The sequence below is a fragment of the Podarcis tiliguerta genome (genome assembly GCF_965153285.1).
Source record: "Podarcis tiliguerta genome assembly, chromosome: 16".
NCBI lineage: Eukaryota > Metazoa > Chordata > Lepidosauria > Squamata > Lacertidae > Podarcis > Podarcis tiliguerta.
This window is the reverse complement of record NC_139549.1, coordinates 5,223,273-5,248,762: the sequence shown is the minus strand read 5'-3', so window position 1 is coordinate 5,248,762 and position 25,490 is coordinate 5,223,273. Positions and strand designations below refer to the sequence as shown.

Genomic DNA, 25,490 nt, shown 5'->3' with positions numbered 1-25,490 from the left:
ATCCCCGGCGACGCACGACCCCTGCGGTCGCTCCGAGGGAAACCCCGAGCGAGAAGCGGCGTTTGTTTGTGTTCGCCGCTGTCTTCTTCCCGCCTTCTCTGAGGGAGTCTTGGCCGCGGAGCTTCCGGTTTCCCTCTGCCATTTTGAAATGCCCCATTCCCAGGGCGGAAGTGGAGGCTGCCCGTAGAAATGAGTGGGGGGAAATGAAACTCTGCTCGTGTTTTGTATGCAATTCTCTTTGCATTGCGAGTTTTTCAATGCAGTATTCAAAAATAGACTGCAATCCATTATCTTTTCCATTCCAGGTTGGTTGTGCTTGGATGGCAGACAACTTTGCAGTGTAGTTCACTAAATATGAGAGTGGTTTCGACAGCCCTGCAATGACTCTTAATGACCCCAAATATTTCCTCTGCAGAAGAAAATATCTGGGGGGAAATCTCTCCCAGTGGTTCTTTTCACTCCAGTCAAAAGAAACACGTTGTGTATGATTAGGGGAGCTGACAATAATTCCAGAAATTTGCCATTGCAAAATAACGACCCACACTGACCAAAGTGAAGTGATCTGCAAACCTTTTTAGATATCTTGACAGGAGGCAAGCTACACTCTCAATTTTTTTCTTGTAGACTGCCCTTTTCTGTGATCCTTGCATGTGGGTCTTTTCTACAGTCTTCTCAGTACATAACCACACCCTTTATATTTCTATATTTGCCAGTGGCCATTTCTGAGGAGGTATATAGGCAAATTAGGGCTACCGGTTAAGGGGTTTGGAAAGCCAGCCCTGTGAGGAAAAGTTGAAGGAACTGGGCTATGTATTAAATAATGGGTAGGTAAACTATGGCCTGGGGGCCGGATCCGGCCCAAACGCCTTCTAAATCTGGCCCGCGGACGGTCCAGGAATCAGCGGGTTTTTACACGAGTAGAATGTGTACCTCTTAAAATGCACCTCTTGGTTATTTGTGGGGCCTGCCTGGTGTTTTTACATGAGTAGTGTTACCGGAAAAATCTGAGGGCTCCCTTGGACAAAAAGTAGACACCAACCAGAGTAAATTGGAGCAAATCAGCAGCCTGTAGGCTTGGCCTTTATTGTACTGTTGCAGCAGGGTGTTCCCCTCACTCGCAGGAGAGAGGAAAGACCCACAAAAATGGTGTGCAAGACCTTATAAAAACTTTTGAAATTCCCCTCCTCTAAGTCAAGCCCACCCCCAGAAACATCATGCATACATTACAGAAAGGAGGGGTTGAGGGAGGAGTTGTGGTGGTAACCTGAGTGTCCTGTCACCTGGCTGGTTCCTCCTTTCCCCCCCTCCCCATGAGTACTTTCCAGGTGACAAAGGGGAGCTTGCAGTTTCCTACCCCCTGAGGGGAAATCCAATCACTGTTCTTTTGTTATAGTCCATGTTGAATCCACTGGTGTATGCAGGGTTGATGGTCTTCTGTCTGAGACCATCAGGGTTGGCATAGCAACTGGGCAGGCCTCCTGTGGATGTGCTGCTATGCTCAAGGGATTATGGTGGCAAACCTTCCCCATTTTGTAGTCCTTCCTTCATGGAGTAAAATAAAAGTGGAACAGTGCAAATCTGATGTATGGTTGATTTTATATGAATTTATAACAGAAGTGTAGTGTATGTAGTTTGTGAGTGTGTGTGAAGTCTGTACAAACTGAATGATGGGGGGGGGGGGTTTCCTGCTACAGTAGAATGTGTCCTTTTATTTAAAATGCATCTCTGGGTTATTTGTAGGGCATAGGAATTCACCCCCCACAAGGTCTGAGGGACAGTGGACCGGCCCCCTGCTGGAAAAGTTTGCTGACTCCTGTATTAGACTGAAGGTAAGTAGGATCGGGCTCTTCAAAGACCGGAACAGTGCTCACCACATTCAGAAGAGGGCAAAATCAAGTGGGCTTAGTATATGCAAGGGTAGATTTTGGCTAAATATAAGGAATCTTGACTACTACAATACAGGTTGGCAATAGGGCAGACTAGTCAAAGCAGTGGTGGGATCTCTTGCACTCCAGCTCTCCAAATTTATAGAAAGCTGCCTTGCACTGAGTCCATCTAGTATTGCCTGCACTAACTGGCAACATATTCCATGTTCTCGGATAACCAATTTTTTCCCCAGCCCTACCTTCACGGCCTAGGACCCTCGTACCTACGGGACCACCTCTCCCGGTATGCCCCACGGAGAGCCTCAAGGTCCATAAATAGCAACACCCTAGTGGTTCCGGGCCCTAAGGAAGTTGGATTACCTTCAACCAGAGCCAGGGCCTTCTCAGCACTGGCTCCGGCCTGGTGGAACGCTCTGTCTCATGAGACCAGAGCCCTGCAGGATCTGATTTCTTTCCGCCTGGCCTTTGGCTTGGAGCCAATTTGATCCTGGGGAAACTCAGCCAGATGGGTGGGGTATAAATAATAAATTATTATTATTATTATTATTATTATCCTTTCTCCTCCTGCAATGAGGCTACATTTCAATATTTTAATGTTGTATTTTAATTTCGTTTTTAACTTCTATTCATTCAACTTGTTTTTATTATTGCTTGTTAGGCGCCCTGAGCCCGGCCTTGGCTGGGGAGGGCGGGGTTTAAATAAAAATTATTACTATTATTATTATTATTATTACCTGGAGATGCCAGGGATTGGACTAGAAAGCATCAGAATACTTTTATAGAGGTTTGCAGGCTAAGTAACTATGGTAAACGCCAACGGATCTGGGCCCTCTGGGGTGTATAGGAAACTTCTCAAATAAGGATTGATACAACCTCCCTTCCAAGTTTTCAAAACAGTAATTTTACTTCCAAGAACTTCAGACTACCCCCCCCCAATAACAAATCCTCACATTGTCAGATTGAAAATCTTTAATTTAAAATTTACATCACACGGGGGGGGGGGGGAGGAGGGCAGGAGGAACACTCACATTCTGTTACAACTAAAATCCGTCAGAAGTGCGCTGTAGGTATTCGTTTTATTTAACACTGTCATGGCTTTTTCTCCCCCCTCCCAAAACACAGTTGCACAAAAACCAATTACCTCCAAGTTTGTGTCTTTTTTCTCTCTCTTTAGAATTTGAAAAGGAATCGAACACACTATATACATACTGCCATATAAAGAGCATCCAAATAGGACAAAATTGCTACAAAATATAAAACCCACCCTTACGTATTTTCATTAAAGAACCCACCAAGCAAAAAAAAAAAAGTTATCCAGAGGCTCTGTAATACTCACCCCCCACCCCTGTTTTAAAAAGAAGAAAAAGTTCTATTTTGCTCACACACTAAAGCTGACAACTCAAAACTGTGGCAATGTAGTTAGCTGGTTGTTACGTTTACTACATAAAAGATCCTTAGAGAAGATGTAAAATACATACTATGTATAACCATGCTGGTGCGCTTGGTTTCATTTTACTCCTCTGTAAAAAAAATAACACACAAAACCACCTTTCAGCCTTTTAAATGGTCAAATACAGACTAGTAGTAGTCATTCATTGAAGGTAACTTGGGGGGGGGGGATCTTCTAAAAATCACTGATTCGGCCATTCATGTTTTTGAACCAGTGCAGGAGTTTGATGCACACTTGAGAGATCCCTCAACCACTAATTTTAAAATATGAACCTGGAGCAGAAGGCAGATTCCCTGCATAAGGAAATCTACTCCCATTGAGATGAATTGGGTTAAGATGGCTGCTCAGTAGTTCTGTGGTGTCAATCAAAGCTCAGATAGTACCATAGCCAGGAAACCTTACATGTGCAATGAATTAGTACAAGCCAGACCCAACATTTAAATACTCTCTTTGTAATGGAAGGGTTTTATTATTTGCTGAGCCTAACTAAATTAAAAACAAAAGGGTATATGGAAAGGTGAGGGGGAATCTGAGTGAATACAAAGTAACTGCTTTTAAACACAGAACCAGCAGGACAACAGTATACGCTTTTTTAAAGTTTCTAAGATTCATTCATACACAAATGTAACAGGATTGGAATAAAGCTTTACCAAGTCCTTTCAGCTAAGTCATTTTTTAAAAATCCAAGTCTTCCTATTAAAATGCCTTTTTGCATTTCCTTCTGTTCAAATGCCTCTTTAGAGTTAGCTGTGAATATTTCTGGGGGGTGGGGGAGAGAAATACTGTTTCGCAGAGCTTCTCAAATGCAGTGTCATCAAAACTTAAGAGTCCAATGTCACATACTAAACATGTCAGAACGTGTGTCTAATGTGTTATTTATATTCACAGGCAACTGTAGTAAGGGGAGGGGCAACTCCCATCCATCTATGTAAAAATACCCCTTTTTATCTAAAACCACATTAGCGACAGCTTCTTCTAAGCAGGACAGATAATAAAAAAATAGTATCTCTGGAATACAGCTGTGTGTTACTATTTGGGTAAAATATTTAACAATCCAAGTTAGTCTATCATTTAAGTAAGAACTGCAGGAGTTCTCAAGAGCCCAGTATGCCGTTTGCTGTTTTTTGTTGTTAAAAAGCAATCTGCAAAGAAGATCCGTAAAAACCAGTTTTGTTGCCAGCACAAGGCTCATTGTCTTTGCTTTGCTGACAGGGTGCGGTGAACAAATTTCTGAAGGATTCTTGCCTAAATGTTTTCCCACAGCACGACCTGCACTTCTAAGGGAAGCAACTGCAGGCTCATCATGAGCTTAGGGTTAGCATGGAGACAACTGCAAGATTGATCCACCACTCTCCATAGCCCTTATCACGACACCTTTTGACAACAGCCAACCTCACTGCTAGCTTCACCGAGGGCAGGGAAACAGCAAGGCATTCCAGTGACCCTTTCCCAGAAGTAAGCCGATTGCCCACCCTCCCCACCACAAATTTTGTGCTCTAGGCCTCGCCACGTGGCTTAGTCTATCTACCTGCCAACTGTTCCCTTGAAAGGGGACATATAAAGAAATGTGCCTCTCCTATATATATATATTATTGAAAGCCTGAAAAGCTTCAGGGTTTAAAAATAAAAACGAAGGGAGGGGGGGAGGCGTCTAGAATTTGCATCAGAAATATGAATCCTGTTTCCATCTTATGATGATCAGAAAGATAATGGCAAACTTGAAAGAACTTTTAAGTAAGCATTTTCAGGTTACTGGTGTGGGTGTATATGAAATGTTGGTTTTGTTTTCTCTCTTAAGCGTTTTGGGTCTCGCCTTTTCCAAAGAGCTCTGCTCAATCGGGCCAAAGCCAAGTCCAGTTCAGTGGAGAACCAAATGCCTACGGGAAGCCCACAAACAGCATTCTCCCCATTTGTGACTCCCAACAGATGGCATACAGAGGCATTCTGTCTCCAACAGTGGAGGTAGGACAGAGCTTTATATCTTCTGTGAATTGGTCTAACCCTCTTTGAAAGCCATTCAGGTTGGTGGCCATCACTGCCTCCTGTGGGAGTCTTTTCTCAACAGCGAGAACAGGATGGGCATTGGGCCTGATTCTGTAGGTCTCTTCTTACATTCTTATGGAAAAAGTTAGACTCAAGAGAGCTGATCCCATGCTTTCCATAGTTACACAGAATTATTATTATTTAAATGGAAAGGGGTGTGTGTGTATGTGTGTGTGTAAAGTGTATGAGAAAGCAGAAGAGCAAAGACTTCACCTGTTTGTGCATTCTTCAGATGCCCTTTTAAAATAAGCCAATTGTTATTATCCAAATTCTTGACTTCATGCAGCCTTTGGTTCACCTCATATATAAGCCTCTCTAAGGAAAAGCTGGATTATCGCACTGCAGTGGATCTTAATTCAGTGTACAATCTTTAAAAGTCTGGATTAAATTAGTTAAATGTTTTGCTTTAACTGTTACTAGAACTAACAGCATGCTCACATAAAAATAGGGGGGAAATCTGGAGAAAAATGTTTCTAGGGGAGGTGGGGGGGGGGAGACAACTTGTTCAGTGATTAAAAAGGGATGAAACAGTGTTCTCTCTGCACATGATCCAGAGTGGGCTATTATGTCTTAGTTGGAATGATAAAAAGGGCAAAAATAGTAAAAACACACTTCCTATAAAAAGTTAACACATTAATATCTTCTGTAGGGATACCTAGGATACATGGAGACATACAAGTCTGCATATCGCTATTGCGTATCCTGCAACAAAAAATGCATCTGGTCCTATTTTTTTTCCTACAACTTAATCGTCGTCATCGTCTCCCTCATCTTCTGCTGCACGTTTTCTCTTCTCCCCTCTGACGCCTTCCGCTGCAAAAAGGAAAAGAACATGTTCACTTATGTTAAAGCTAAGGCTAGGCACACTATAGGGACGTGGGTGGCTCTGTGGTCTAAACCATAGAGCCTAGGGCTTGCTGATCAGAAGGTCGGCGGTTCGAATCCCTGCGACGGGGTGAGCTCCCGTTGCTTGGTCCCAGCTCCTGCCAACCTAGCAGTTTGAAAGCACGTCAAAGTGCAAGTAGATAAATAGGTACCGCTCCAGCGGGAACATAAATGGTGTTTCCGTGCGCTGCTCTGGTTCGCCAGAAGCGGCTTAGTCATGCTGGCCATATGACCCAGAAGCTGGCTGCGGACAAATGCTGGCTCCCTCGGCCAGTAAATGAGCGCCGGAACCCCAGAGTTATCCGCAACTGGACCTAATGTTCAGGGGTCCCTTTACCTTTAAGCACACTACAGCATGTCACACACACACTGCCTTATTTCTACCTCTTCTGGACACTTACACCTAGTTTATCAAACACAAAACAAATACCTTGACATGAAATTGGCTAAACAGAAAGAAGAAATTATGCGTGGTCTGAGCCATCAACTGTTCAATGTATCAGAACAATTGGCATATTACCTCTTTCTATTTTAAGTATATAAAAAAATACAGATCAGTTATTTTCCTAAAGGCAATGAGTCAATTACAGTATTGTTAGACCCCCCCCCCCAAAGCAGCCCATGGAACAGAGGTTAAGGGCTGCTGAGAAGTCTTCACTATAAACCCTCACCCAAATTAATTCCCCAAATTCTGTGAGCTGATAACCTGGGTGCTTTGGTTTATAGTGTAGCTACACCCCAAGACAAAACTAAACAACCTCAAAAGGGGGACATTGGCTGTATGGTGACCTGGCAGGTACCAAACAACCGCATAACCCCTGTTTTTCCAGCATCATCTGGACAGACAAGGGGAGAATCTATGAAGGGCAATGTCTTATGTGGCTAATGAGTCATGTATTGAAGTCTAGCTCTTGTCTTTTGCTGTACAGGAAGATAAGCACTTCAGTAATAAAAGGAGGCTATTTCTAGCGGACCACAGAAAAATCTCTCCCAGAAATCCCCTTCTGTTGTGGAAAAATTATAGAATGAAAGCTGGATGTTACAGCAATGAAAACACTAATTTAACACTTCCATTTGATTGCACCAACTTACAACCTCTTAGAAAAATATAGTCCAGCTGTAGCAACTTTATAAAACCTAAATATAGGTTTCAAAAAAAATATCAGCTATTTAAGGCAGAGATGGCAAACCTATGGTCCTTCAGATGTTCTCAGCTCCCATCAGCTAGCATAGCCAATGGCCTGGGATGATGATGATGGGAGTTGCAACCTCACAACTTCTGAAGGGCCACAGGCTCCCCTCCTCTGATTTACATCAACCAAGTATAAATTCAACTTATGTTGGGTTCAGATGTCCCCTTCCTCCAATGGAAGGCAATTCCTTCAAGCCTGAGGAAAGGAACCTTTTGGATCCAAATTAGGAAGTTTCAGATGTTTTAAGAATTCAAATGCAACTTTATTCACATTCAGTTTAACTTACCTTCTTCTTCTTCATTCTCCTTCTCCTCTACGTAATCATCATCATCTTCTTCATCCTTAAGAGGGAAAGAAGTTGATAGTCTCAAAAGCTCAGTATGATTTACAAAGTGAAACCAATACTCCTAATCACGATCTAATAAGGCTGCACGACATGGCACTCCCAGACTGTTGCATTCTATAAAAAGCAACGCCAAATTTCTCTGTGCTCAACTAAGGCAAAAGTCAAAAACGGCTAAGTCAAGAGGGTCAACTCATTCCAAAACGCTTGGGAGTTGTTTAAGAACACACTTTTAGAAACTCAGCTGAGGTGTATATCACAGGTACCACAAGGACCAAGATGCTGGCATCAAGCAGTCAAAGAAGCTTTTAGAGGCAAGAAGGCTTCCTTCAAAAAACCAAAGTCTTGTCCAAATGTAGAGAATAAAAAGAACACAAACTTTGGCAAAAAAAAAAAAAAAAAAAAGTGCAAGCAGACAGTAAGGGATGATAAAAAAAGGAAAACATTGCTAAAAACATTAAAACTACCAATAATAAGTTTTTAAAATATATTAGTAGCAGGAAATCCTCTAGGGAGGTAGTTGGACCCTTGGCTGACAAGGGAGTGAAAGGAGTTGTAAAGGAGGACAAGGAATCTGTGTAGAAGCTGAATGAATTCTTTGCATCTGTCTTCACAACAGAAGAGACTAGATAGGCCATTGGCCTGATCCAGCCGGCTCGTCTTATGTTCTTAATTTTTTACAATTTAGAGAAGCTGATTACAAAAATAATACGCAATGGACAAACTGTTTGCTACTGAATTGCAGGATTTCTCTGGTGTGCAGGGAGGATATAGCCAGTGTCTTCGACCTGCCTTGACATGCACCTCAGCGACATATAGCCAGAACCACGTCAAGTATCTTGCCTTCGTGTTTCACTGCTCATTTGCTTATCTTGTTCTCAATTTGTACTCTTGGGACTTCTCACTAACTTGTCCTCAGCCATTTCATTTCCCACTAGGATTCATATTCCCTTCACACGTCTGCACCATTTGTGGCGCTGAGCCCCCAATAAAGAAATCACTGGTTCTGTCGGGATCTATAAAGTACATTTTCAGATGTGGGTACATTTTTAATGCAAAACAACAGTCCCTGAGTTCCATAACGATAATTTCTCAGCCGTGGAATTGTGCACTTATTCCCATCTTCCTCTGATGAATCTTTACCTGTTTCCTAAGGTTCCCTGATCCAATCCTAGTAACATTACTTTTAGTCTTCTGTCATTCGCAGCTTGGTTGATTTATTTTGAACAGACCCATCAGCAGCATTCTCTCGCAAAATAGGCTAGAGTCCAAGATCTCAAACCACAGCTTTTGCTTCAAGAATATATATGCTGGCACATTTATACAATTTCCATGATTTCTGTGCTGTCCATGGGAGCATGGCATGGACAAAATATACTCTTTTTTTGCACAGCGTGCACCAGTATCTAGGTTGAATGTTTTGGAACTTGAGAGGGGAAGGAGGAAGAGCATAAAACTTACCTGAATCTCCTCTTTCATTAAGTACGAGAGGCCCACTTCTTCCTCATCCTCCTCGTCTTCACCTTCCCCCTCCCCCAAGTCTGAGCCATCGTCGTCTTCCTCATCATTCTCTTCATATTCTCCTGGGGGACCAGCTTTGTCCTCCTCTTCTTCATCCTCATCTTCATCCCCATCTGAAGGAAAGCTAACGCTAATGAGATGCACATGGCATGTGCTTCCAACTTCTGATACAGAATTTACAGGTTCAAACCCACAGACTCAAAAAACAAGCACATGGTACAGTCCTCCTGGGACATGACTACTTCTGAATGCGTCGCAGCAGTTTGCAGGCTTGGAGGCTCAAGAACGTCCCCACCTGTGCTATCATGTCAAGGAGGATTTTCGTTTAGCCTTCATCCCTATGTGTGTGGGGTTTTTTTTGGGGGGGGGGGGCAACATTTCAAAACGTGATTCTCCACCTGCATTCCCAGGAGGACTATAACACGTACATTTTTTTTGGAATGTATAGATCAGTTCAACATCCAATCAAATGTTAGCTCTTTTCCAGGCGTTAGAACAGCGATTCTAGGAACAAAACCGAATATATGAGTGGCTCGTACAACGTTATATATAGCAAACAATTTTTTTAAAAAACCAACAAAATGCATTCTTTACGTGACATTTACGTTTTGCTGCTAGGTGCACTGTAAGTCTTTTTGGCAAATATATAAAAAGTATAGTGTGAATAGTGAATGTTAAACCACACAGTTGACATGCCATTTGCTCCAAGCCTGTGACTTGATATCCAACCTAGAAAGGGTATAATAACTAATCACCAGACGCGTTTACAAAGAGTTACCTTCATCCTCTTCATCTTCTGAGTCGGGGGCCTCGTTATCCTCCTGATCAAACCCATCTAGATACGTAATTTGCTGGAGCAAGTCAAACACGCTTTCTCTGTAATCCTCCAGGTTTGTGATCTCACAGTTAAACAAATCAAGACTCTTCAAATTCTTAAGATTTTGCTGAAAAGAACAGAACGGCACATTAGATTTCTACGTCAACAGAAAACACCTTTTAACAAAACGTTTAGATGCTTCATTATTAGGCCTGCCAACTCTGCACAAATGCTGGTAGCCCAGTATGTAACATTACATCTGCAATCTAGGAATTAGCCCTAATTAACTTACTTCCAAGCAAGCGTGGGTTGGATTGTTCTTTATTTTATATACACACACCCCACAACTCCACAAACTAACATGACTTACAAACATAAGCAGGCAAACATCAGTGAATTTTCTAACTGTAACCCTACCACTGAGCTAGAATGGTGGTTTCCTCCAAAAAATTGGCCACTGCCCCCTTGGACCTATAAACTCATCCCCAGTGCCCTCTACTCTATAAAAAGCATTTATCAGAATAATACTTTCCACAACCCAGTAGGGAAGATAATAAAAGAGATATAGAGACTTCCCTATATATTTAAGTCATGATTCTGGGTAGATGACTCTGTTTTGAACACTTCTACAACATTTACCATCATTATTTATTAAATTTCTACACCGCCCTTCGTAAGAGGATCACAGGGCAGTTTGCAATATGAAAACACAAAAATACATACCGTAGTAACGAACAAAAACAATTAAACCCCCTACACAGCTTAAAGGCCATAGATTGATTACTTAGCTAAAGGTCTGGGAGAAGCGGAATGGTTTTGCCTGGCATCTAAAGGTATGCAACAAATGTGCCAGGAGAGCCTTCCTGGGGAGAGCATTCCTCAAATGGGGAGCCACCGCAGAAAAGGCCCGTTCTCATGTTGCCACCCTCTGGACCCACCGTGGAGGGTCCACATGAAGAAGAACCTCTGAGGATGATTGCAGGGTGCTGGTGGGTTTGCATAGGGAGAGGCAGTCAATACATTCCTTCAGTGCTCTTAATAATTTATTCATGTAGGGAAACAGTTGTTGGCAAAAGAGCTCTGCTACGAAGGTGGAGTTACAAGTTCCAGGCTCCAGTTTGATGGAGGCAAAACTGATTTAACCACTCCATGCAAACTGCGCAACAACATGCAAAATAGTCGCAGCTACCCTTCTTAAAGCTGATCTGTCCGTCTCCTGTCCAGAATACGAACCTCTAAAGACATCTAGACTGTCCTTTATAAATTATGCCGACTTGCTTTAGAATTGTGCTTTAAACTCAGCTTATGAGATTTGTGCCTTTATATACCTGGTTACAAGCAGAGAAACATTTACCAACACCTATTATGCAGTCATGCCATCTAGTTACCCTGTCCAGCAATGCTGGGCTGAAATTATTCCAGGCTTCTAAACACTGCAATCCTACGCAAAGCTGCCAGTTTTCAGTATGCTCCAGTGGACACAGCAACACTGATTTCTAAGTAAATATGAAACCGGGACTACTTTGTATAAATGCCGCTTTATACTTACAAGGGCTTCCACGGTGCTGAGATCTTTGATTTTATTACCACTCAGATTTAGGTATGTGAGATTCGGACATCTCTCTGCCAGGACTTCCAGGCCTCCGGAAATTAGATTATCGCTCAGTTCCAGCTACGATGCAGAAAAGTATCATATGATTAGGCAGATGTTTTCCAACTTTTCCCATGTCCGTATTTTAGTAAAACCATGCAGCTCTAGGAATCTAAACAAACCTTTTTTTAGATGCATTTTGACTTCTTCAGAGCCAGACAAGAATACCAGTTCTAATAATCTTCCTCACATCATTATCCAAGTTTGCACCTAACCTACAAGTATACAATCATTTCCCTGCAAGCTTAACTGTAACAATCTCTGCTCAGCCATGAAGCTTGCTGGACTGGACAGGTTGTTAACCCACCTCCACAGGGCTGTTTTTGAATGTACACAAATATAAGAAACAATGAAGGTAAATTTAATCCCTTTAAACCTTGGAACTCTCTTCCCTTTGCTATCAGGCAGTTGCTTTTGCTGTTAGTTTCAATCTGTTCTTAGTCTATCGTTCTTAACTTTTCAAAAGTATTAAATTATTGTTATTTTTTTCTATTGATAATTTCTGTAAACCGCTGCAATATTTTTTTCCACTGTCAAGCGGTATACAATTTTTATGAAATAAATGAAAAATAAAAAGTCATGTGCAAACATGTTTAAAAAAGGATATTGCCTGGAAAAACACCCCAAAATATAGACATGCAATTGAGAGCAACACAGTGTCCTCAAAATGTCCTCGACCACAACTCCCACCAGCCGCAGCCAGCAGCACTATGCTGAAGGAGGCTAGGATAGCGTCAAGAGCAGGCCTGGAGAGACCTAAATTCATAGACGAGCCGACAGGACCCGCACTCCTTCTATGCAAGCAGTGTCGCTAACTGAGCTCAACAGGAATGGGCTAAATATACCCAAGGATTTAGGGAGCTAATCCTATGCGCTTGCAACCCACTGGCCAAACAGAACTAACTCATCGTTGCATTCTGGTCAATACTCACCTTTCGAAGCTTAGTCAAAGTGGGGAGCTTGGCGAGTGATGACAGCTCCACGTTGGCCATGCTGAGAAACTCTAGCTCTTTAAATGTGTCATTCAGACCTTCGATTTCGCCATTGCTAGACCGGCAATTGTCCAGAACCAGCTCAGCCACCTACAAAAACAGGACACAAGTCAACTTCAAGCTGAAGAAGGACCTATGCTCCCTGTCACATTCGAACAGATATTATGGGTGTTGCTCAACTAACTTTTACTCACAGACCTGTTGAAATTAAGAACAAAAGAAGAGCCTTCTGGATCAGGCCTATGGCACATCCTAGCCCAGCATCCCACTCACCCAGATACCCCAAATGCGAACCCACAAACAGGACCCGAGCACAAGAGTGCTCTCTCCTCCTGGTATTCAGAAACATTTCTGCCTGACTGGAGGCAAAGCACAGCCATTGTGACTTGCAGCCATCAACAACCCTCTCCTCCATGAAGACTCAAGTTCATTAATTTCAGTGGGTCCACTCAAGGATAAAATTTAGCCAAAGTACATGCAACGAGCGCTACATCAGGTTGCGATCGCTGCAGGTTGCGCATTTTTGGGTTACAGACGCGCCAAAACCTGGAAGTACCGGAACGGGTTACTTCTGGGTTTTGGCGCTTGCGCATGTGCAGAAGCGCCGAATCGCATCACGCACGTGGGCAGACGCGGCGCTGCGGGTTGCGAACGTGCCTCCCATACGGATCACGTTCGCAAGCCGTGGTTCCACTGTACTGAAAAGAGACAACAACATTTTTGGAACAAGCTTGATTCATTCCCACCCACCGCTCTTCAAGAAACCAGAAATGCACAATTTCGTCAAGTTTAAAACAACACCTGGTTTACTTTTTGTCTTTACAGTACTCTCCACAATGCAGAGTTGCTTTGCATTACTAAATGCCACAGGAGCTGTTAGCTCTTCAAGGCTTAACCTGCAAGGAGCAGGGAGGAAGGGAAGGAAGACTTTCCCTCCTGCCAATCAACTGCAAACAGGGCGAGACAGAGCAAGTGTTTGTCCTGACCTAAATGCAGGAACATCTGCTGGAGCCAGAGAGTCGTGAGTTGAGCAGCAGGGAATTGGAAAAGGCCACAAGGGGGTTGACTCTGCTCTTTGAAACAACACATGGCAGTGGAATTATAAACTGAAGTTTAGCCAGGCCACCGCTGCCCCAGCCCCAGCAGAAAGCAAATTGTGATCTTTGTTCACAACAACTGAATTTGACATATTTCATAAGAACATAAGAGCCTGCTGCATCAGGCCAGTTGCCCATCTCGTCTGTTCTCACAATGGCCAACTGGATGTCTGTGGGAAGCCCGCAAGCGGGAATCAAGCACAAAAGCAACACTCTTCCCCCCACCTCCTGCGGCTTCCAGAAGCATCCCCGCCTCAGATTGTGCATGGCTAATAGCCACCCATAGCCTGATCCTTCTCCAAAAACTTGCCAATCCTCATTTGAACCCATCCGTGCCGGTGGCCATTACTGCCTCCTGTGGGAGTGAGTTCCACAGTTTAACTACGTCCTTGTTACTTTATTATTTATTAGATATATGCGCAGCCCTTCATCGCAAGATCTCAGGGCAGTTCACAAAACGTGCATGCTTTTATCTGTCCCGAACCTTCACAGGGTATCCACATGATAGGGAGAAAAACTTTTCCCTATCCACTTCCTCAACATTATGCATAATTCTATACAATTCCACCATGTCACCTCTTACTTGCCTCTTCTCTAAACTGAAAAGCCCCAAACGCTGCAACCCTTCAGAAAGTCCACACACATTTTGTGAGAAGCAGCTGGGAGAAAATCTAAAAAACAAGTTCCCCCAGCCTCTATACCCAGGAGGTTTCCCCCAGCCCCATATCCAAGCAAAGGCGGGGTGCAAAGAAAACACCCGAGACTTTTAGGGGGCTGTAACACCCAGGACTGCCCCTATCCATTATGAACCGGAAGGCACAAAAGGGGAAATATTTGCAACCAGTTTGGGTACATTTATGGCTTGGGGCAGCCACCACATCCCGTTCTCTTTGCTGCTTTCGCTGTGGCTGGGAGTGAGCTTGGAGCAAACCAGGCCATGCAGCGTTACCTGTAATACTCTTTTGACACCAGCACTTCCACGGAAGAGACATTATGGGGCGGAGGAAGTTACCAGCCTCTCTCTCCCTCCCTCTCTGGCAAGGCTGTTCTCTGCGAACTCCTGCCATGAACCTTAGCTTTTAGAGAGGGCGGAGGGAAGAAGGCGGGCGCTTTTGTCTCATCCCCACCCACCCACCCCCAGCGCGGAGCAAAAGGGACTCAGCCACAACGCAATCGCCTTATCTTCTGGAGCCATTAGGGGAGCGAGCTTGCACAGGGAAGCGAGCCGGGGGGGGGGGCATATGACGCCAGCCATGTGCTCGCTCTCCGAGAGCAGGGCAGAACGGCACCCGAGGAAAGGGTTGGGCAAGACACGAATAATTAAAAATAAAGACGAGGCTTCAGTTCTTAGTGCGTCAAAAATGCCTCGTTTAAAAAGGGCGCGGGTAGCATTAAAAAAAAAAAAAATAGAATCCTCCCCCATCGCTTTTTTGTGCAAGGCTACAGGAAAGCCCAAAAGCATCTGCGTAGTTGGACTAAGATGGATTCGGCGTAAGCCCAGCGACTTGTTTATCAAGCAAGCAATCTACGCAGCCAAGTTAAACTCGCATAAATAAATGCCCCCTTCTAACAACAGATTTTTTTTTTAAAAAAAAAAGTTTAAAGGGGGGGTTCCCAGAAGGGCTCTCCTGAATATTTCCTCGGGGTGTTAACAGAACAAAGGGGCCCTCCCTAGTTTTGTTTTGCAAAAAAAGCCACAACCCAGCCAAAGCGCGATCCTTTTCCCCACCGTCGGCGAAAGGGGACGCGTGACCTAGATTTGACGGAAGAGCAGTTAACTAATGCAAAGAGAGCGAGGGAGGAAAACTTTTAATTCGGAAATACTTTCTTTTCTTACGCGTTGCCGGGGGGGGGGGGAATTCACGCTCTCCTAGCTTGGCGGTTACGTACATAGATATATATTTAATTAACCGCTTTTGGGGCGGGGAGAGATGGCACCGAAGCATGACCCAGATTTCTATTTCTTTTTCTTTTGCGCCCATCATGGGGAGAAGGCGGCGCCAGGAGCGGAAGAGTTAACCCCCCCATGTCCTCTTTCAATCACGGTTGGCAAATTTACTTAAGCTCGCCACGCAAACCCCCGTTTTAGAGGGGCAGAGAGAGGCAGACAAACCGGGCGGAGATGGGGGTCTGGTTTCCAGGCGCAGCGCCGGGAGTGTGGAAAGGAACCAAGCGCCAGCACGAAAGCAAGCAGATGCCATCATTTGAAAAATAAAACCTCGCCTTTGGGGAGACTTTGCATTGGATCGGATACGCAGCCCCCCCCCACCAAAAAGGAGACAAATTAGCCCAAGTTGTCCTTTTGCAGAACGGGAGAGGAAGTCCAGCATGGCGAAAAAAATAAGCGCGATCGAGTCCAACGCGCCCTCTCCAAATGCGCCCATCATCGCGCACTTTTAGCGCAATGGAGATTTCGCCTCGCCAAGAAGGCAGCGTGGAGGAGGGAAACCCACCATTTAAAGAGAGAAAGGGATTAAGGGGAGGCGGAGAGCCGTTTGGGATATTCCGTGGGGGGGAAGGGTTAAGGGATTTTTTTTAAAAAAAAATTCATTTTGGAGTTTGTTCTCACCTTCTCGGGCGCCCGGTTCCTCATCTCCAGGTTGATGCGCTTCTTCATCTCCATCGCCCTCCCGCCTTTGCGCGCCGGCCCTGCTTTGGAAAAGCCCCTCTCCAAAAAAACAAAAAAAGTGGAGGGAGGAGCGCAAAAAAGGAAAAAATTACCCAAAGGAAGGGACCCCCCAAAACGGGGCGAAAATGTATAAAAAAGGAAGGAACCCCGTCCTCCTCGAAATCAACCCAAAGGAGCCGGTGCAAATGAAAGTTGGGAACTCCCAGGTGCTAAGGCTGCTGCCGCGGCTCCTCTCCCAGCCCAGAGCCCCCCCACCCCCGATCCCTCCTCCTCCTGCGAAACACGCAGCTCCTTTCCCTTCAATGGCCGCTCGCACACTGAGCCTCCATGACACGGCGCATGGGGCCCCCTGGCAGACGCCCCGCCTCCGCCCGGCCAGTCGCCCTTGCGCGCACGCGCGCTCTCCAAGCTCAGCGGGAGGAGAGGCCGGGGCTCCCCTCCTCCCAAAAGCCGATTGGCCGCGAGCGGAGAGAAAAGCAGCCGCCCATCGAAACCTTCCCGATTCCTCCTCCTCCCGCTGATGCCGCCGCGCTGTGTTTTCTTTTGTGTGCGCCTTTGGCGCGCTGGAAGCAACGCGCGGCTCGGGGAGGGGTCCCAGGGTTCGGCGAGGCTGGGCTGCGGCCATTGCAAGAGCTGCGCGGCGAGCAAACGTCGGGGCTGGCACGCTGCCTTGCAGTGGCCTAAGAGGTCGCCCTTGCTGGCTTTTTTGCACGCAAGGCCTCTGGCTCGCTTCCAAGGACCTCTCCCTTCTTCCTTCCATGAGCTTTACTGCATGTATAAGTACATAGAGTATATGTGTGTGTGTGTGTGTGTGTGTGTGTGTATATATATATATATACACACACACATACACACACACACAATATATATATATATATATATATATATACACACACACACACACACACACATACATACAGAGAGAGAGAGTTGTTGTTCAGCCGTTTAGTCGTGTCCGATTCTTCCTGACCCCCTGGACCAGAGCAGGCCAGGCACTCATGTCTTCCACTGCCTCCCGCAGTTTGGTCAGACTCATGCTGGTAGCTTCGAGAACACTATCTAACCATCTCGTCCTCTGTCGTCCCCTTCTCCTTGTGCCCTCAATCTCTCCCAACATCAGGGTCTTTTCCAGGGAGTCTTCTCTTCTCATGAGGTGGCCAAAGTCTTGGAGCCTCAGCTTCAGGATCTCTCCTTCCAGTGAGCACTCAGGGCTGATTTCCTTCAGAATGGAGAGGTTTGATCTTCTTGCAGTCCATGGGACTCTCAAGAGTCTCCTCCAGCACCAGAATTCAAAAGCATCAATTTTTCGGCAATCAGCCTTCTTTATGGTCCAGCTCTCACTTCCATACATCACTACTGGGAAAACCATAGCTTTAACTATACAGACCTTTGTTGGCAAGGTGATGTCTCTGCTTTTTAAGATGTATTATATTTATATTATATTATTATATTAAGGATTATGGACATAATCCAGTGGTTCCCTAACGTTTTGAGGCAGCCGCCCCCTTGGGTTCCAGAATTCCACCCCACTGTCCTCTATCCAACCCTATAGTGAGGCGTCAGCAAACTTTTTCAGCAGGGGGCCAGTCCACTGTCCCTCAGACCTTGTGGGGGGCCGGACTATATTTTGAAAAAAATATGAACAAATTCATATGACCCACAAATAACCCAGAGATGCATTTTAAATAAAAGCACACATTCTACTCATGTAAAAACACCAGACAGGCCTGACAAATAACCCAGAGGTGCATTTTAAATAAAAGGACACGTACTACTCATGCAAAAACACAGATTCCCAGACTGTATGCGGGCTTGATTTAGAAGGCGATTGGGCCAGATCCGGGCCCTAGTTTGCCTACCCATGCTATAGTGATTTGCAGGACCCACTAAGGAAGATAAAAACCCAGTAAAATTCAAAATGGGGACAATTAATTGCTTCTTTAGTCAAAATCTAGTTAAAACCAAATATAGTTTAGTTAATTCAACAAAGTGGGTGAACTTGATGCATGGATACTAGCTTTTCAAAGGCTATTTTACACCTCCAGTGCCTCACTGCCATCCCACTGCCTCTTAGTGCCCACCCCCGAAGGGGGGTTACACCACCCACTTTGGGAACCGCTGATTTAATACCTTGTCTTTTCCTTTGACACTCACACAAAGAACTGTATTTCTGGGGTCAAAGTTGCTCTGGGCTTTGCCATCCATTTTTTTTAGCGGTTTGGATGTTTGTGTACAGTTCTCTCCAGTGCCGAGTTCTTGTGGAGACAATTTTTGGTGCTTGTCAAACAGGAGGAGAAAGACATGGAAAACAGAACAAATTTATTGGGGGCTTTTATATGCATCCCCCCCCATACACCTTTTGCTTAAAGGAGCTGAGGGTGGTGTGTACATGGTTCTCCCCCAATCATTAATCCACACAACTTCTTGGGATGGCTTAGGCTGAGAGGCAATGACTGTCTCCCCCCCCCCCCCCCAAGTCACACCCTGTGAGCTGCATGGCCGAATGGGGATGTGAACCCTGGTCTCTCAAGTCTAAGTCCTACACTCTTCAGCACTGCACCACATTTACAGTGTGTCTCCCCTGCCTCAAAAATCCCGGAAATTGTTTTTTTTTTAAGGGTGCTAGGAATTTTACCTGTTGAGTTTATCAGTTATTGAATTTACTCCATGCTTCCTCTCCTCAAGGAGCCCAGGGCAGCAGACACTCTCAATTTTGAAACAAAAACATTATTATACAGGTAAAATGTCCCCCCCAAAATTACACATCAAAACATCTAAAAGTGGTTGAAAAGCTTCCGTCCCATGATTTTGGGTTGCCTGGAAGAGTATTCTTCAGCTGCCACATACCAGGGTAAACAGGAATGTTTTCAAATTCCTGCTGAACGTTGATGATGGAGAGAGGCATGCCTTGTTAGGGAGAGCAATTCCACAACTGGGGAACCACCACTGAAAAGGCCCCATCGCGAGGCAGCAGCAACCAGGCTTCCTCCGAAGGCAGCACCACCTACCAGGTCTCACCTGCCAATCATAGGGGCCAAGATGTTTGGTGGTGGAGAAGGCCCAGGCTGTATCATGTTTTTTCTGACATACACACAAACACACCCATAGTGTCGTGGCAAATTCAGAAGTACAGTATCCCTTCATGATAAGGTAAAGGGACTCCTGACCATTAGGTCCAGTCGTGACCGACTCTGGGGTTGCGGCGTTCATCTCGCTTTATTGGCCGAGGGAGCCGGGGTACAGCTTCTGGGTCATGTGGCCAGCATGACTAAGCCGCTTCTGGCGAACCAGAGCAGCACACGGAAACGCTGTTTACCTTCCCGCCGGAGCAGTACCTATTGATCTACTTGCACTTTGACGTGCTTTCGAACTGCTAGGTTGGCAGGAGCTGGGACCGAACAATGGGAGCTCACCCCATCGTGGGGATTCAAAATGTTGACCTTCTGACCGGCAAGTCCTAGGCTCTGCAGTTTAACCCACAGCGCCACCCACGTCCCTATCCCTTCATGATAGTCACAGCCAAATCCCCTCACATTGGGGATTTTAAAAGCAGAGCTTAGATGCCCACCTGTCGGAACCTTGAGATGTGATTCCTGAATTGTAGGGAGTTGTACTAGGTGACGAGTCCCCTCTAGCTGTACAATTCGATGGTTCTATGAAACACTAATAGAATTGTAACACACACACTGTGTATAGAAGATCTATTAAAACATAAAGATAGTTGCAATAAAATCACCACAGTCCTTTCCTTAGATGCAGTCAGTTCCCCATACCTGTTGCAATAGAAATGTCTTCCCCCGCTGGCAGAAAGACAACAAGGAAGGAGCCTGTCTATAACTTCTATTGGAAGGCAAATTATATAATGATATAATTTTCCAAGGTTATGCAATCACCTTATGATTATGTAATGATCATAATTGGGGCTGTTTTGCAATGATCAATGAAGATCTCCTGGCATTGCCTTTCAGTTAGCTCTAGAAGAAGAAGAGCTTGGATTTGATATCCCGCTTTATCACTACCCGGAGGAGTCTCAAAGCGGCTAACATTCTCCTTTCCCTTCCTCCCCCACAACAAACACTCTGTGAGATGAGTGGGGCTGAGAGACTTCAAAGAAGTGTGACTGGCCCATGGTCACCCAGCAGCTGCATGTGGAGGAGCAGGGAATCGAACCTGGTTCTACTAGGATAAATGATTTGGATTGCTCCTACGGTCTTGTTCCTGAGTGACTTGCGTTGTTATGTAAATTCCACTTGTCCTTAACAGTACTTGACCTTGTTCTCCTGAAGCCCCTTTGCCTTTCTGTGTTCTTAGATGCTTAGCTTTGAAGCATGCAGGACAATTCTGCTTCAGTGTCCTAGTGACCCTGGGAGCCGATCCTCAATGGCTGTCTCACCTTTTACTCTGATCAGCTTCAATCGGCTGATTGGGCAGCTCTGTGTTTCTGGAGACTCCCTAGACTACTACACCATTGGATGTGTATTTTTCTTTTATTAGTAACAAACTTCCGAGGAAGCGGAGAGGGTTTGAAGCTATGTTCCAGAAACCTTTGAATTATTTTTAAGCTTATACATTTCAATCAGGATTTTAGAAACACATTTTTATATATTGCTATAGATGGGGGGGTTCCCCCTAAACACTAGGAATGGATAAATGCTAGGATTTTGATTAATTGGGATATGGATCAAAACACAAACTGCAGAGCTGTGCCAGACAGGGAAATCCTGGGCAGGTTTATGCAAACCAACCTGGCAGAGCTCTGACTATCAAGAGAACAATAAGGTAAAGGGACCCCTGACCATCAGGTCCAGTCACGGACGACTGTAGGGTTGCGGTGCTCATCTCACTTTATTGGCCGAGGGAGCCGCGTACAGCTTCCGGGTCATGTGGCCAGCATGACTAAGCCGCTTCTGGTGAACCAGAGCAGCGCATTTAAACGCCGTTTACCTTCCTGCCGGAGCGGTACCTATTTATCTACTTGCACTTTGACATGCTTTCAAACTGCTAGGTTGGCAGGAGCAGGGATTGAGCAACGGGAGCTCACACCATTGCGGGGATTTGAACCGCCGACCTTCTGAACGGCAAATCCTAGGCTCTGTGGTTTAACCCACAGCGCCATCCGAGTCCCAAGAGAACAACAGAGGGCCATTCACAATACAGGAGAACTTCTTCCCTGTTGCCCTGAGGTGTAAACAGAGACAGGGGTTGCCAAGGTGATGGGGTGTATTTTTGAGCAAGGGTTATTGGGAAGAAGAAGAGGAGAGATCCATCTTAGGAGGGGACCAGCTGCAGACTGCTTGTGCTGCTGCCTCTTGCAATGACCATACCGTAATTATCTAGTCTCCCTCCATGCAAACTGAATGTGTAAATAAGTGATTAACCATATTTCTTAAAGCTGTGACAGTCTCCGCTGCAACTTCAATTCTAAAAAAGGACACACACCCTGCGTGGGGTGCCTGGGGACCTCATGGGCTCTCGCCACCACTTGGCAGAGAGAGGGGCAGACACCCGACTTTTGTAACTATATGCTGTAAAGAATCTTGAAAGGTTTGGGGGCTGCTTTTTTAGCCAATCGCCACAAGGTGGCACGATAAAGCCACCAATACCAAATTACTTCAAAACATTTACTGTAACACAGTACACTGTGATAGGGCTTTATGGCGTCAGGGAACTGAAGAATCACAGTCCAGTTGCATAATACTTATTTTTGCAGAAGAAAGTCCCACTCGTATTCTGTAGGGGCTTACAGTGGTACCTTCGGTTAAGTACTTAATTCGTTCCGGAGGTTCGTTCTTAACCTGAAACTGTTCTTAACCTGAAGCACCACTTTAGCTAATGGGGCCTCCTGCTGCTGCCGTGCCGCTGCTGCACGATTTCTGTTCTCATCCTGAAGCAAAGTTCTTAACCCGAGGTACTATTTCTGGGTTAGCGGAGTCTGTAACCTGAAGCGTATGTAACCTGAAGTGTATGTAACCAAAGGTACCACTGTAATCCCAAATAAATATGCTTAGGAATGAAGCCGTAGTCTTAAATGTTTTTTTAACAGGCCTGTTAACCAATTAATTAGAGAATCCTTAGAACCTGTTGACTGATCAATGAACTAATTAATTGATCTGCAATACATTTTAGAGATATCAAAGGAAGTACAGTGGTACCTCCAGTTGCGGACAGGATTCGTTCCGGAGGTCCAATCGGATCCCGAGGTTTCCGCAACCTGAGGATCAATTTTGCGCATGCGCATGCAGCGAAACTCAATAAAATACTTCCAGGTTTGCCACGTGGGCATCCCGAAGTTTACGTAACCAGAGGTGCGACTGTATGAGGAAGCTTTAGCTAACAATAAGAGGATCTATTTCTTGTCTGGGGCTGTTTAGGCTCTGGTTTTGAATGGCATTCCCTGTTGAGGGAAACAATTAACCACTCATGCATGGGAAAGGGAATCATGTAGTGAAGATCTGACAGGCCACCAAAACAAAAAAACTGATCAGAACACAGAACAGACGTCCTCAAAAGATGGGGGACTCTCCTATATTACAGATTTTTGAGCAGAGGTTGAGACTGTGATTCCTGCATTGCAGGGGGTTGGGCTAGAGGTGTCCCTTAGGTAAAGGTAAAGGGACCCCTGACCGTTAGGTCCAGTCGCAGACGACTCTGGGGTTGTGGTGCTCATCTCACTTTATTGGCCGAGGGAGCCGGCTTACAGCTTCCGGGTCATGTGGCCAGCAGGACTAAGCCGCTTCTGGCGAACCAAAGCAGCGCACGGAAACGCCGTTTACCTTCCCGCCAGAGCGGTACCTATTTATCTACTTGCACTTGGCATGCTTTCGAACTGCTAGGTGGGCAGGAGCAGGGACCGAGCAACGGGAGCTCACCCCATCACGGGGATTCGAACCGCCGACCTTCTGATCGGCAAGCCCAAGGCTCAGTGGCTTACACCACAGCGCCACCCACGTCCCTTCCAACTCTGCAATTCTATGATTTGGCTGGTCATCTAATTTGAAGGCAAGCTCTGCGTTCATCACGGGTGCAGGAGTTTAGCTCAGGGGTGGTCATTCTTCAGATTTGGAAAGATTTACTTTGTTGTTGCTTTTTAACAGAGCCCTGCAAGACCCACCAACCAATATCAGAAACACTTAGAATGAAAGGATTCCAAGCCAAAGAGTTTGAGTATCGGAACTGAACGGAACTCTCCATTCCCTCCATACAAAAATCTGCACCTAGTTTACCCTAAGCTTTCTTCATTTCGTAGTGTAATTCATGGCAGCGTGAGTGTGGCTGGGTGTCTCTTTGTTGCTGCTACTCTTAAAAAGATTAGGTACCGAAAATCCTTGCCGCTCAACTGCAGATTACCCAGAGATCTCCCAGGATATTTCCTGGTAAGAAGATTGGACAAATTCATGGAGGAGGGGGGGCTCTTAATGGCAACTAGCAATGATGGCTATGCTGTGTTTCCATAGTCAGAGTAATGCTTCTGAATACTAGTTGCTGGATAACACAGGAGGGGAGAGTTTCCTTGTGTTCAGTTTCCCAGAAGAGGCATCTGGTTGGCCACGGTGAGGATAGGGTGCTGGACTGGATGAGCCTTTGGCCTGATCCTGCAGGCTCTTCTCGTGTGCTTTTATCTAGATTTACACACACACACACCCCGCCGCCTAGTGTAATCTATGAAACCTCATGTTATAAATGTCTTCTGGGATCTTGAGAGGGTGAAATCTTTAAACATGTCAACAAAGCGTTCTTCTTTGCTAATCTGGTGTCCTTACAATCATTGAAACGACCTCTCAAGTGATTTTTCTACTGTAGATTCTCTATCAATGGCTGAGAATATGCAACTGTTCCCCTTACAAGAGAGTGTGATAGGGATTTTGTGGTCTTAGATATATGTTAAATGTTCATAAGTGTACCAGCCAAGCATGTACATAGATCAGCACAGGAAGACCGACCTGGAACCATTTTGATTCCCAAACTGAGCAAATGTTTTCTCTGCAAGGTCAAAGGAAAATGGAAAATCCTCCCCATTGTCTTTTCCTTCACAAATCCTGTCTTAAGGGCACATTTAAGATATGAATAGGGTGCGAGGCTGTGACCTGGCTCAGGAACTAAGTATTTATCATTACAAAAGACTGGCCAGGCTCCCCAGGCAATCCAATCAAGTGACCATTAAACAGGTAATGTGGCTGACATGAGGTAAACAAACCACTCAGATTTATGCTGTAAACCGCCCTTTCTGTGTTGTAGGTATGATGTGTCTGGGATGGTGGTCTTGGGTTACACCTCTTCTGTGATGTATGTATGAAGTATGGAGGGGTAGTCTTGAGCTCCAGGGCAGGGAATTTAAAATGTCTATATAAGGGCTTGCACACCATCGTTCTGGGTTCCTCCTCCCTCCTGCGTGTGGTGAGTGAGGACCCTGTTGCAACAGATCAATAAAGATCAGGCTTACTAGCTGCTTTGCTTCTCAATATTCTCTGGTTGGCCTCTGTTATTTTCTCCTACCAACAGGGAACCTATGTAAGGACTCTATATTGGCTCTTCCCCATAAGGGAAAAAGGACAGATTTTTGTTCACAACAAGAGTTTCCTGGTTGACCTTTAAAGACCCTTTTGAGCATCTTCTGAGAGGGGGGTCTCATAAATCCGTAACCAAGCAGCTGACAATATACCTGTATGTTCTGGTACCTCTTAAACCCGCTATGATTGTGAACTCCTAGCCTATCATCTTCCTTCTCCTGAGGTTGTGATGTTGTATAGATATATTTATAATACGTCGTAATTTATTTGGGTGACCATAAATAAATATTTGACTGGACTAAGTTTGTATCTGAACCAGGAAGTGTGGATCGGTTTCATTATAAACGCCAGGACAATTTGTTGTTTTGCAACAGACACATTTTATCACCCTCTCGTAGTCCACACGCAAATAGGCAGAGTCGCTTAGCACATCACACATAAGGAAAAGAATGGGAGAGAAACAGAGGGCTGACCTA

At 45.2% G+C, this 25,490-nt stretch overlaps 2 protein-coding genes and 1 long non-coding RNA gene across 4 annotated transcripts in view; 1 reads left to right on the top strand and 2 right to left on the bottom strand.

Moving 5' to 3' along the window:
• The window catches only part of LOC310666130 (intelectin-like protein), an 814,635-nt gene that overhangs the window by 492,324 nt on the left and 296,821 nt on the right, over positions 1-25,490 (bottom strand). The window lies entirely within an intron of this gene.
• Positions 167-5,513, top strand: LOC310666309. The gene is made up of 2 exons (XR_014505876.1): positions 167-305; positions 1,748-5,513. It is a non-coding gene; the product is annotated as an uncharacterized lncRNA (long non-coding RNA).
• On the bottom strand, positions 2,841-16,895 carry ANP32E (acidic nuclear phosphoprotein 32 family member E). Of its 2 annotated transcripts, none has more exons than XM_083416821.1 (7): positions 16,448-16,895; positions 12,722-12,871; positions 11,688-11,810; positions 10,100-10,265; positions 9,262-9,434; positions 7,744-7,798; positions 2,841-6,192 (listed from the first exon to the last, which is right to left on the bottom strand). In XM_083416821.1, the coding sequence occupies exons 1-7, from the start codon at positions 16,499-16,501 to the stop codon at positions 6,125-6,127; spliced, it is 789 nt and encodes a 262-aa protein (XP_083272947.1). In that variant the 5' UTR covers positions 16,502-16,895; the 3' UTR covers positions 2,841-6,124. The 2 variants fall into 2 exon arrangements, with proteins under 2 accessions (XP_083272947.1, XP_083272948.1); XM_083416822.1 differs by lacking the exon at positions 16,448-16,895 and adding an exon at positions 14,828-14,925.

Bases quoted from the DNA above. Each gene is read 5' to 3' on its own strand.
- ANP32E (XM_083416821.1), bottom strand. From the start codon at position 16,501: ATGGAGATGAAGAAGCGCATCAACCTGGAGATGAGGAACCGGGCGCCC. The intron at 10,266-11,687 runs GTAAGTATAAAG...TGTTCTTTTCAG, and splicing joins TCAGCACCGTGGAAGCCCTT to CAAAATCTTAAGAATTTGAA. The intron at 6,193-7,743 runs GTAAGTTAAACT...TCCTTTTTGCAG, and splicing joins GGAGAATGAAGAAGAAGAAG to CGGAAGGCGTCAGAGGGGAG.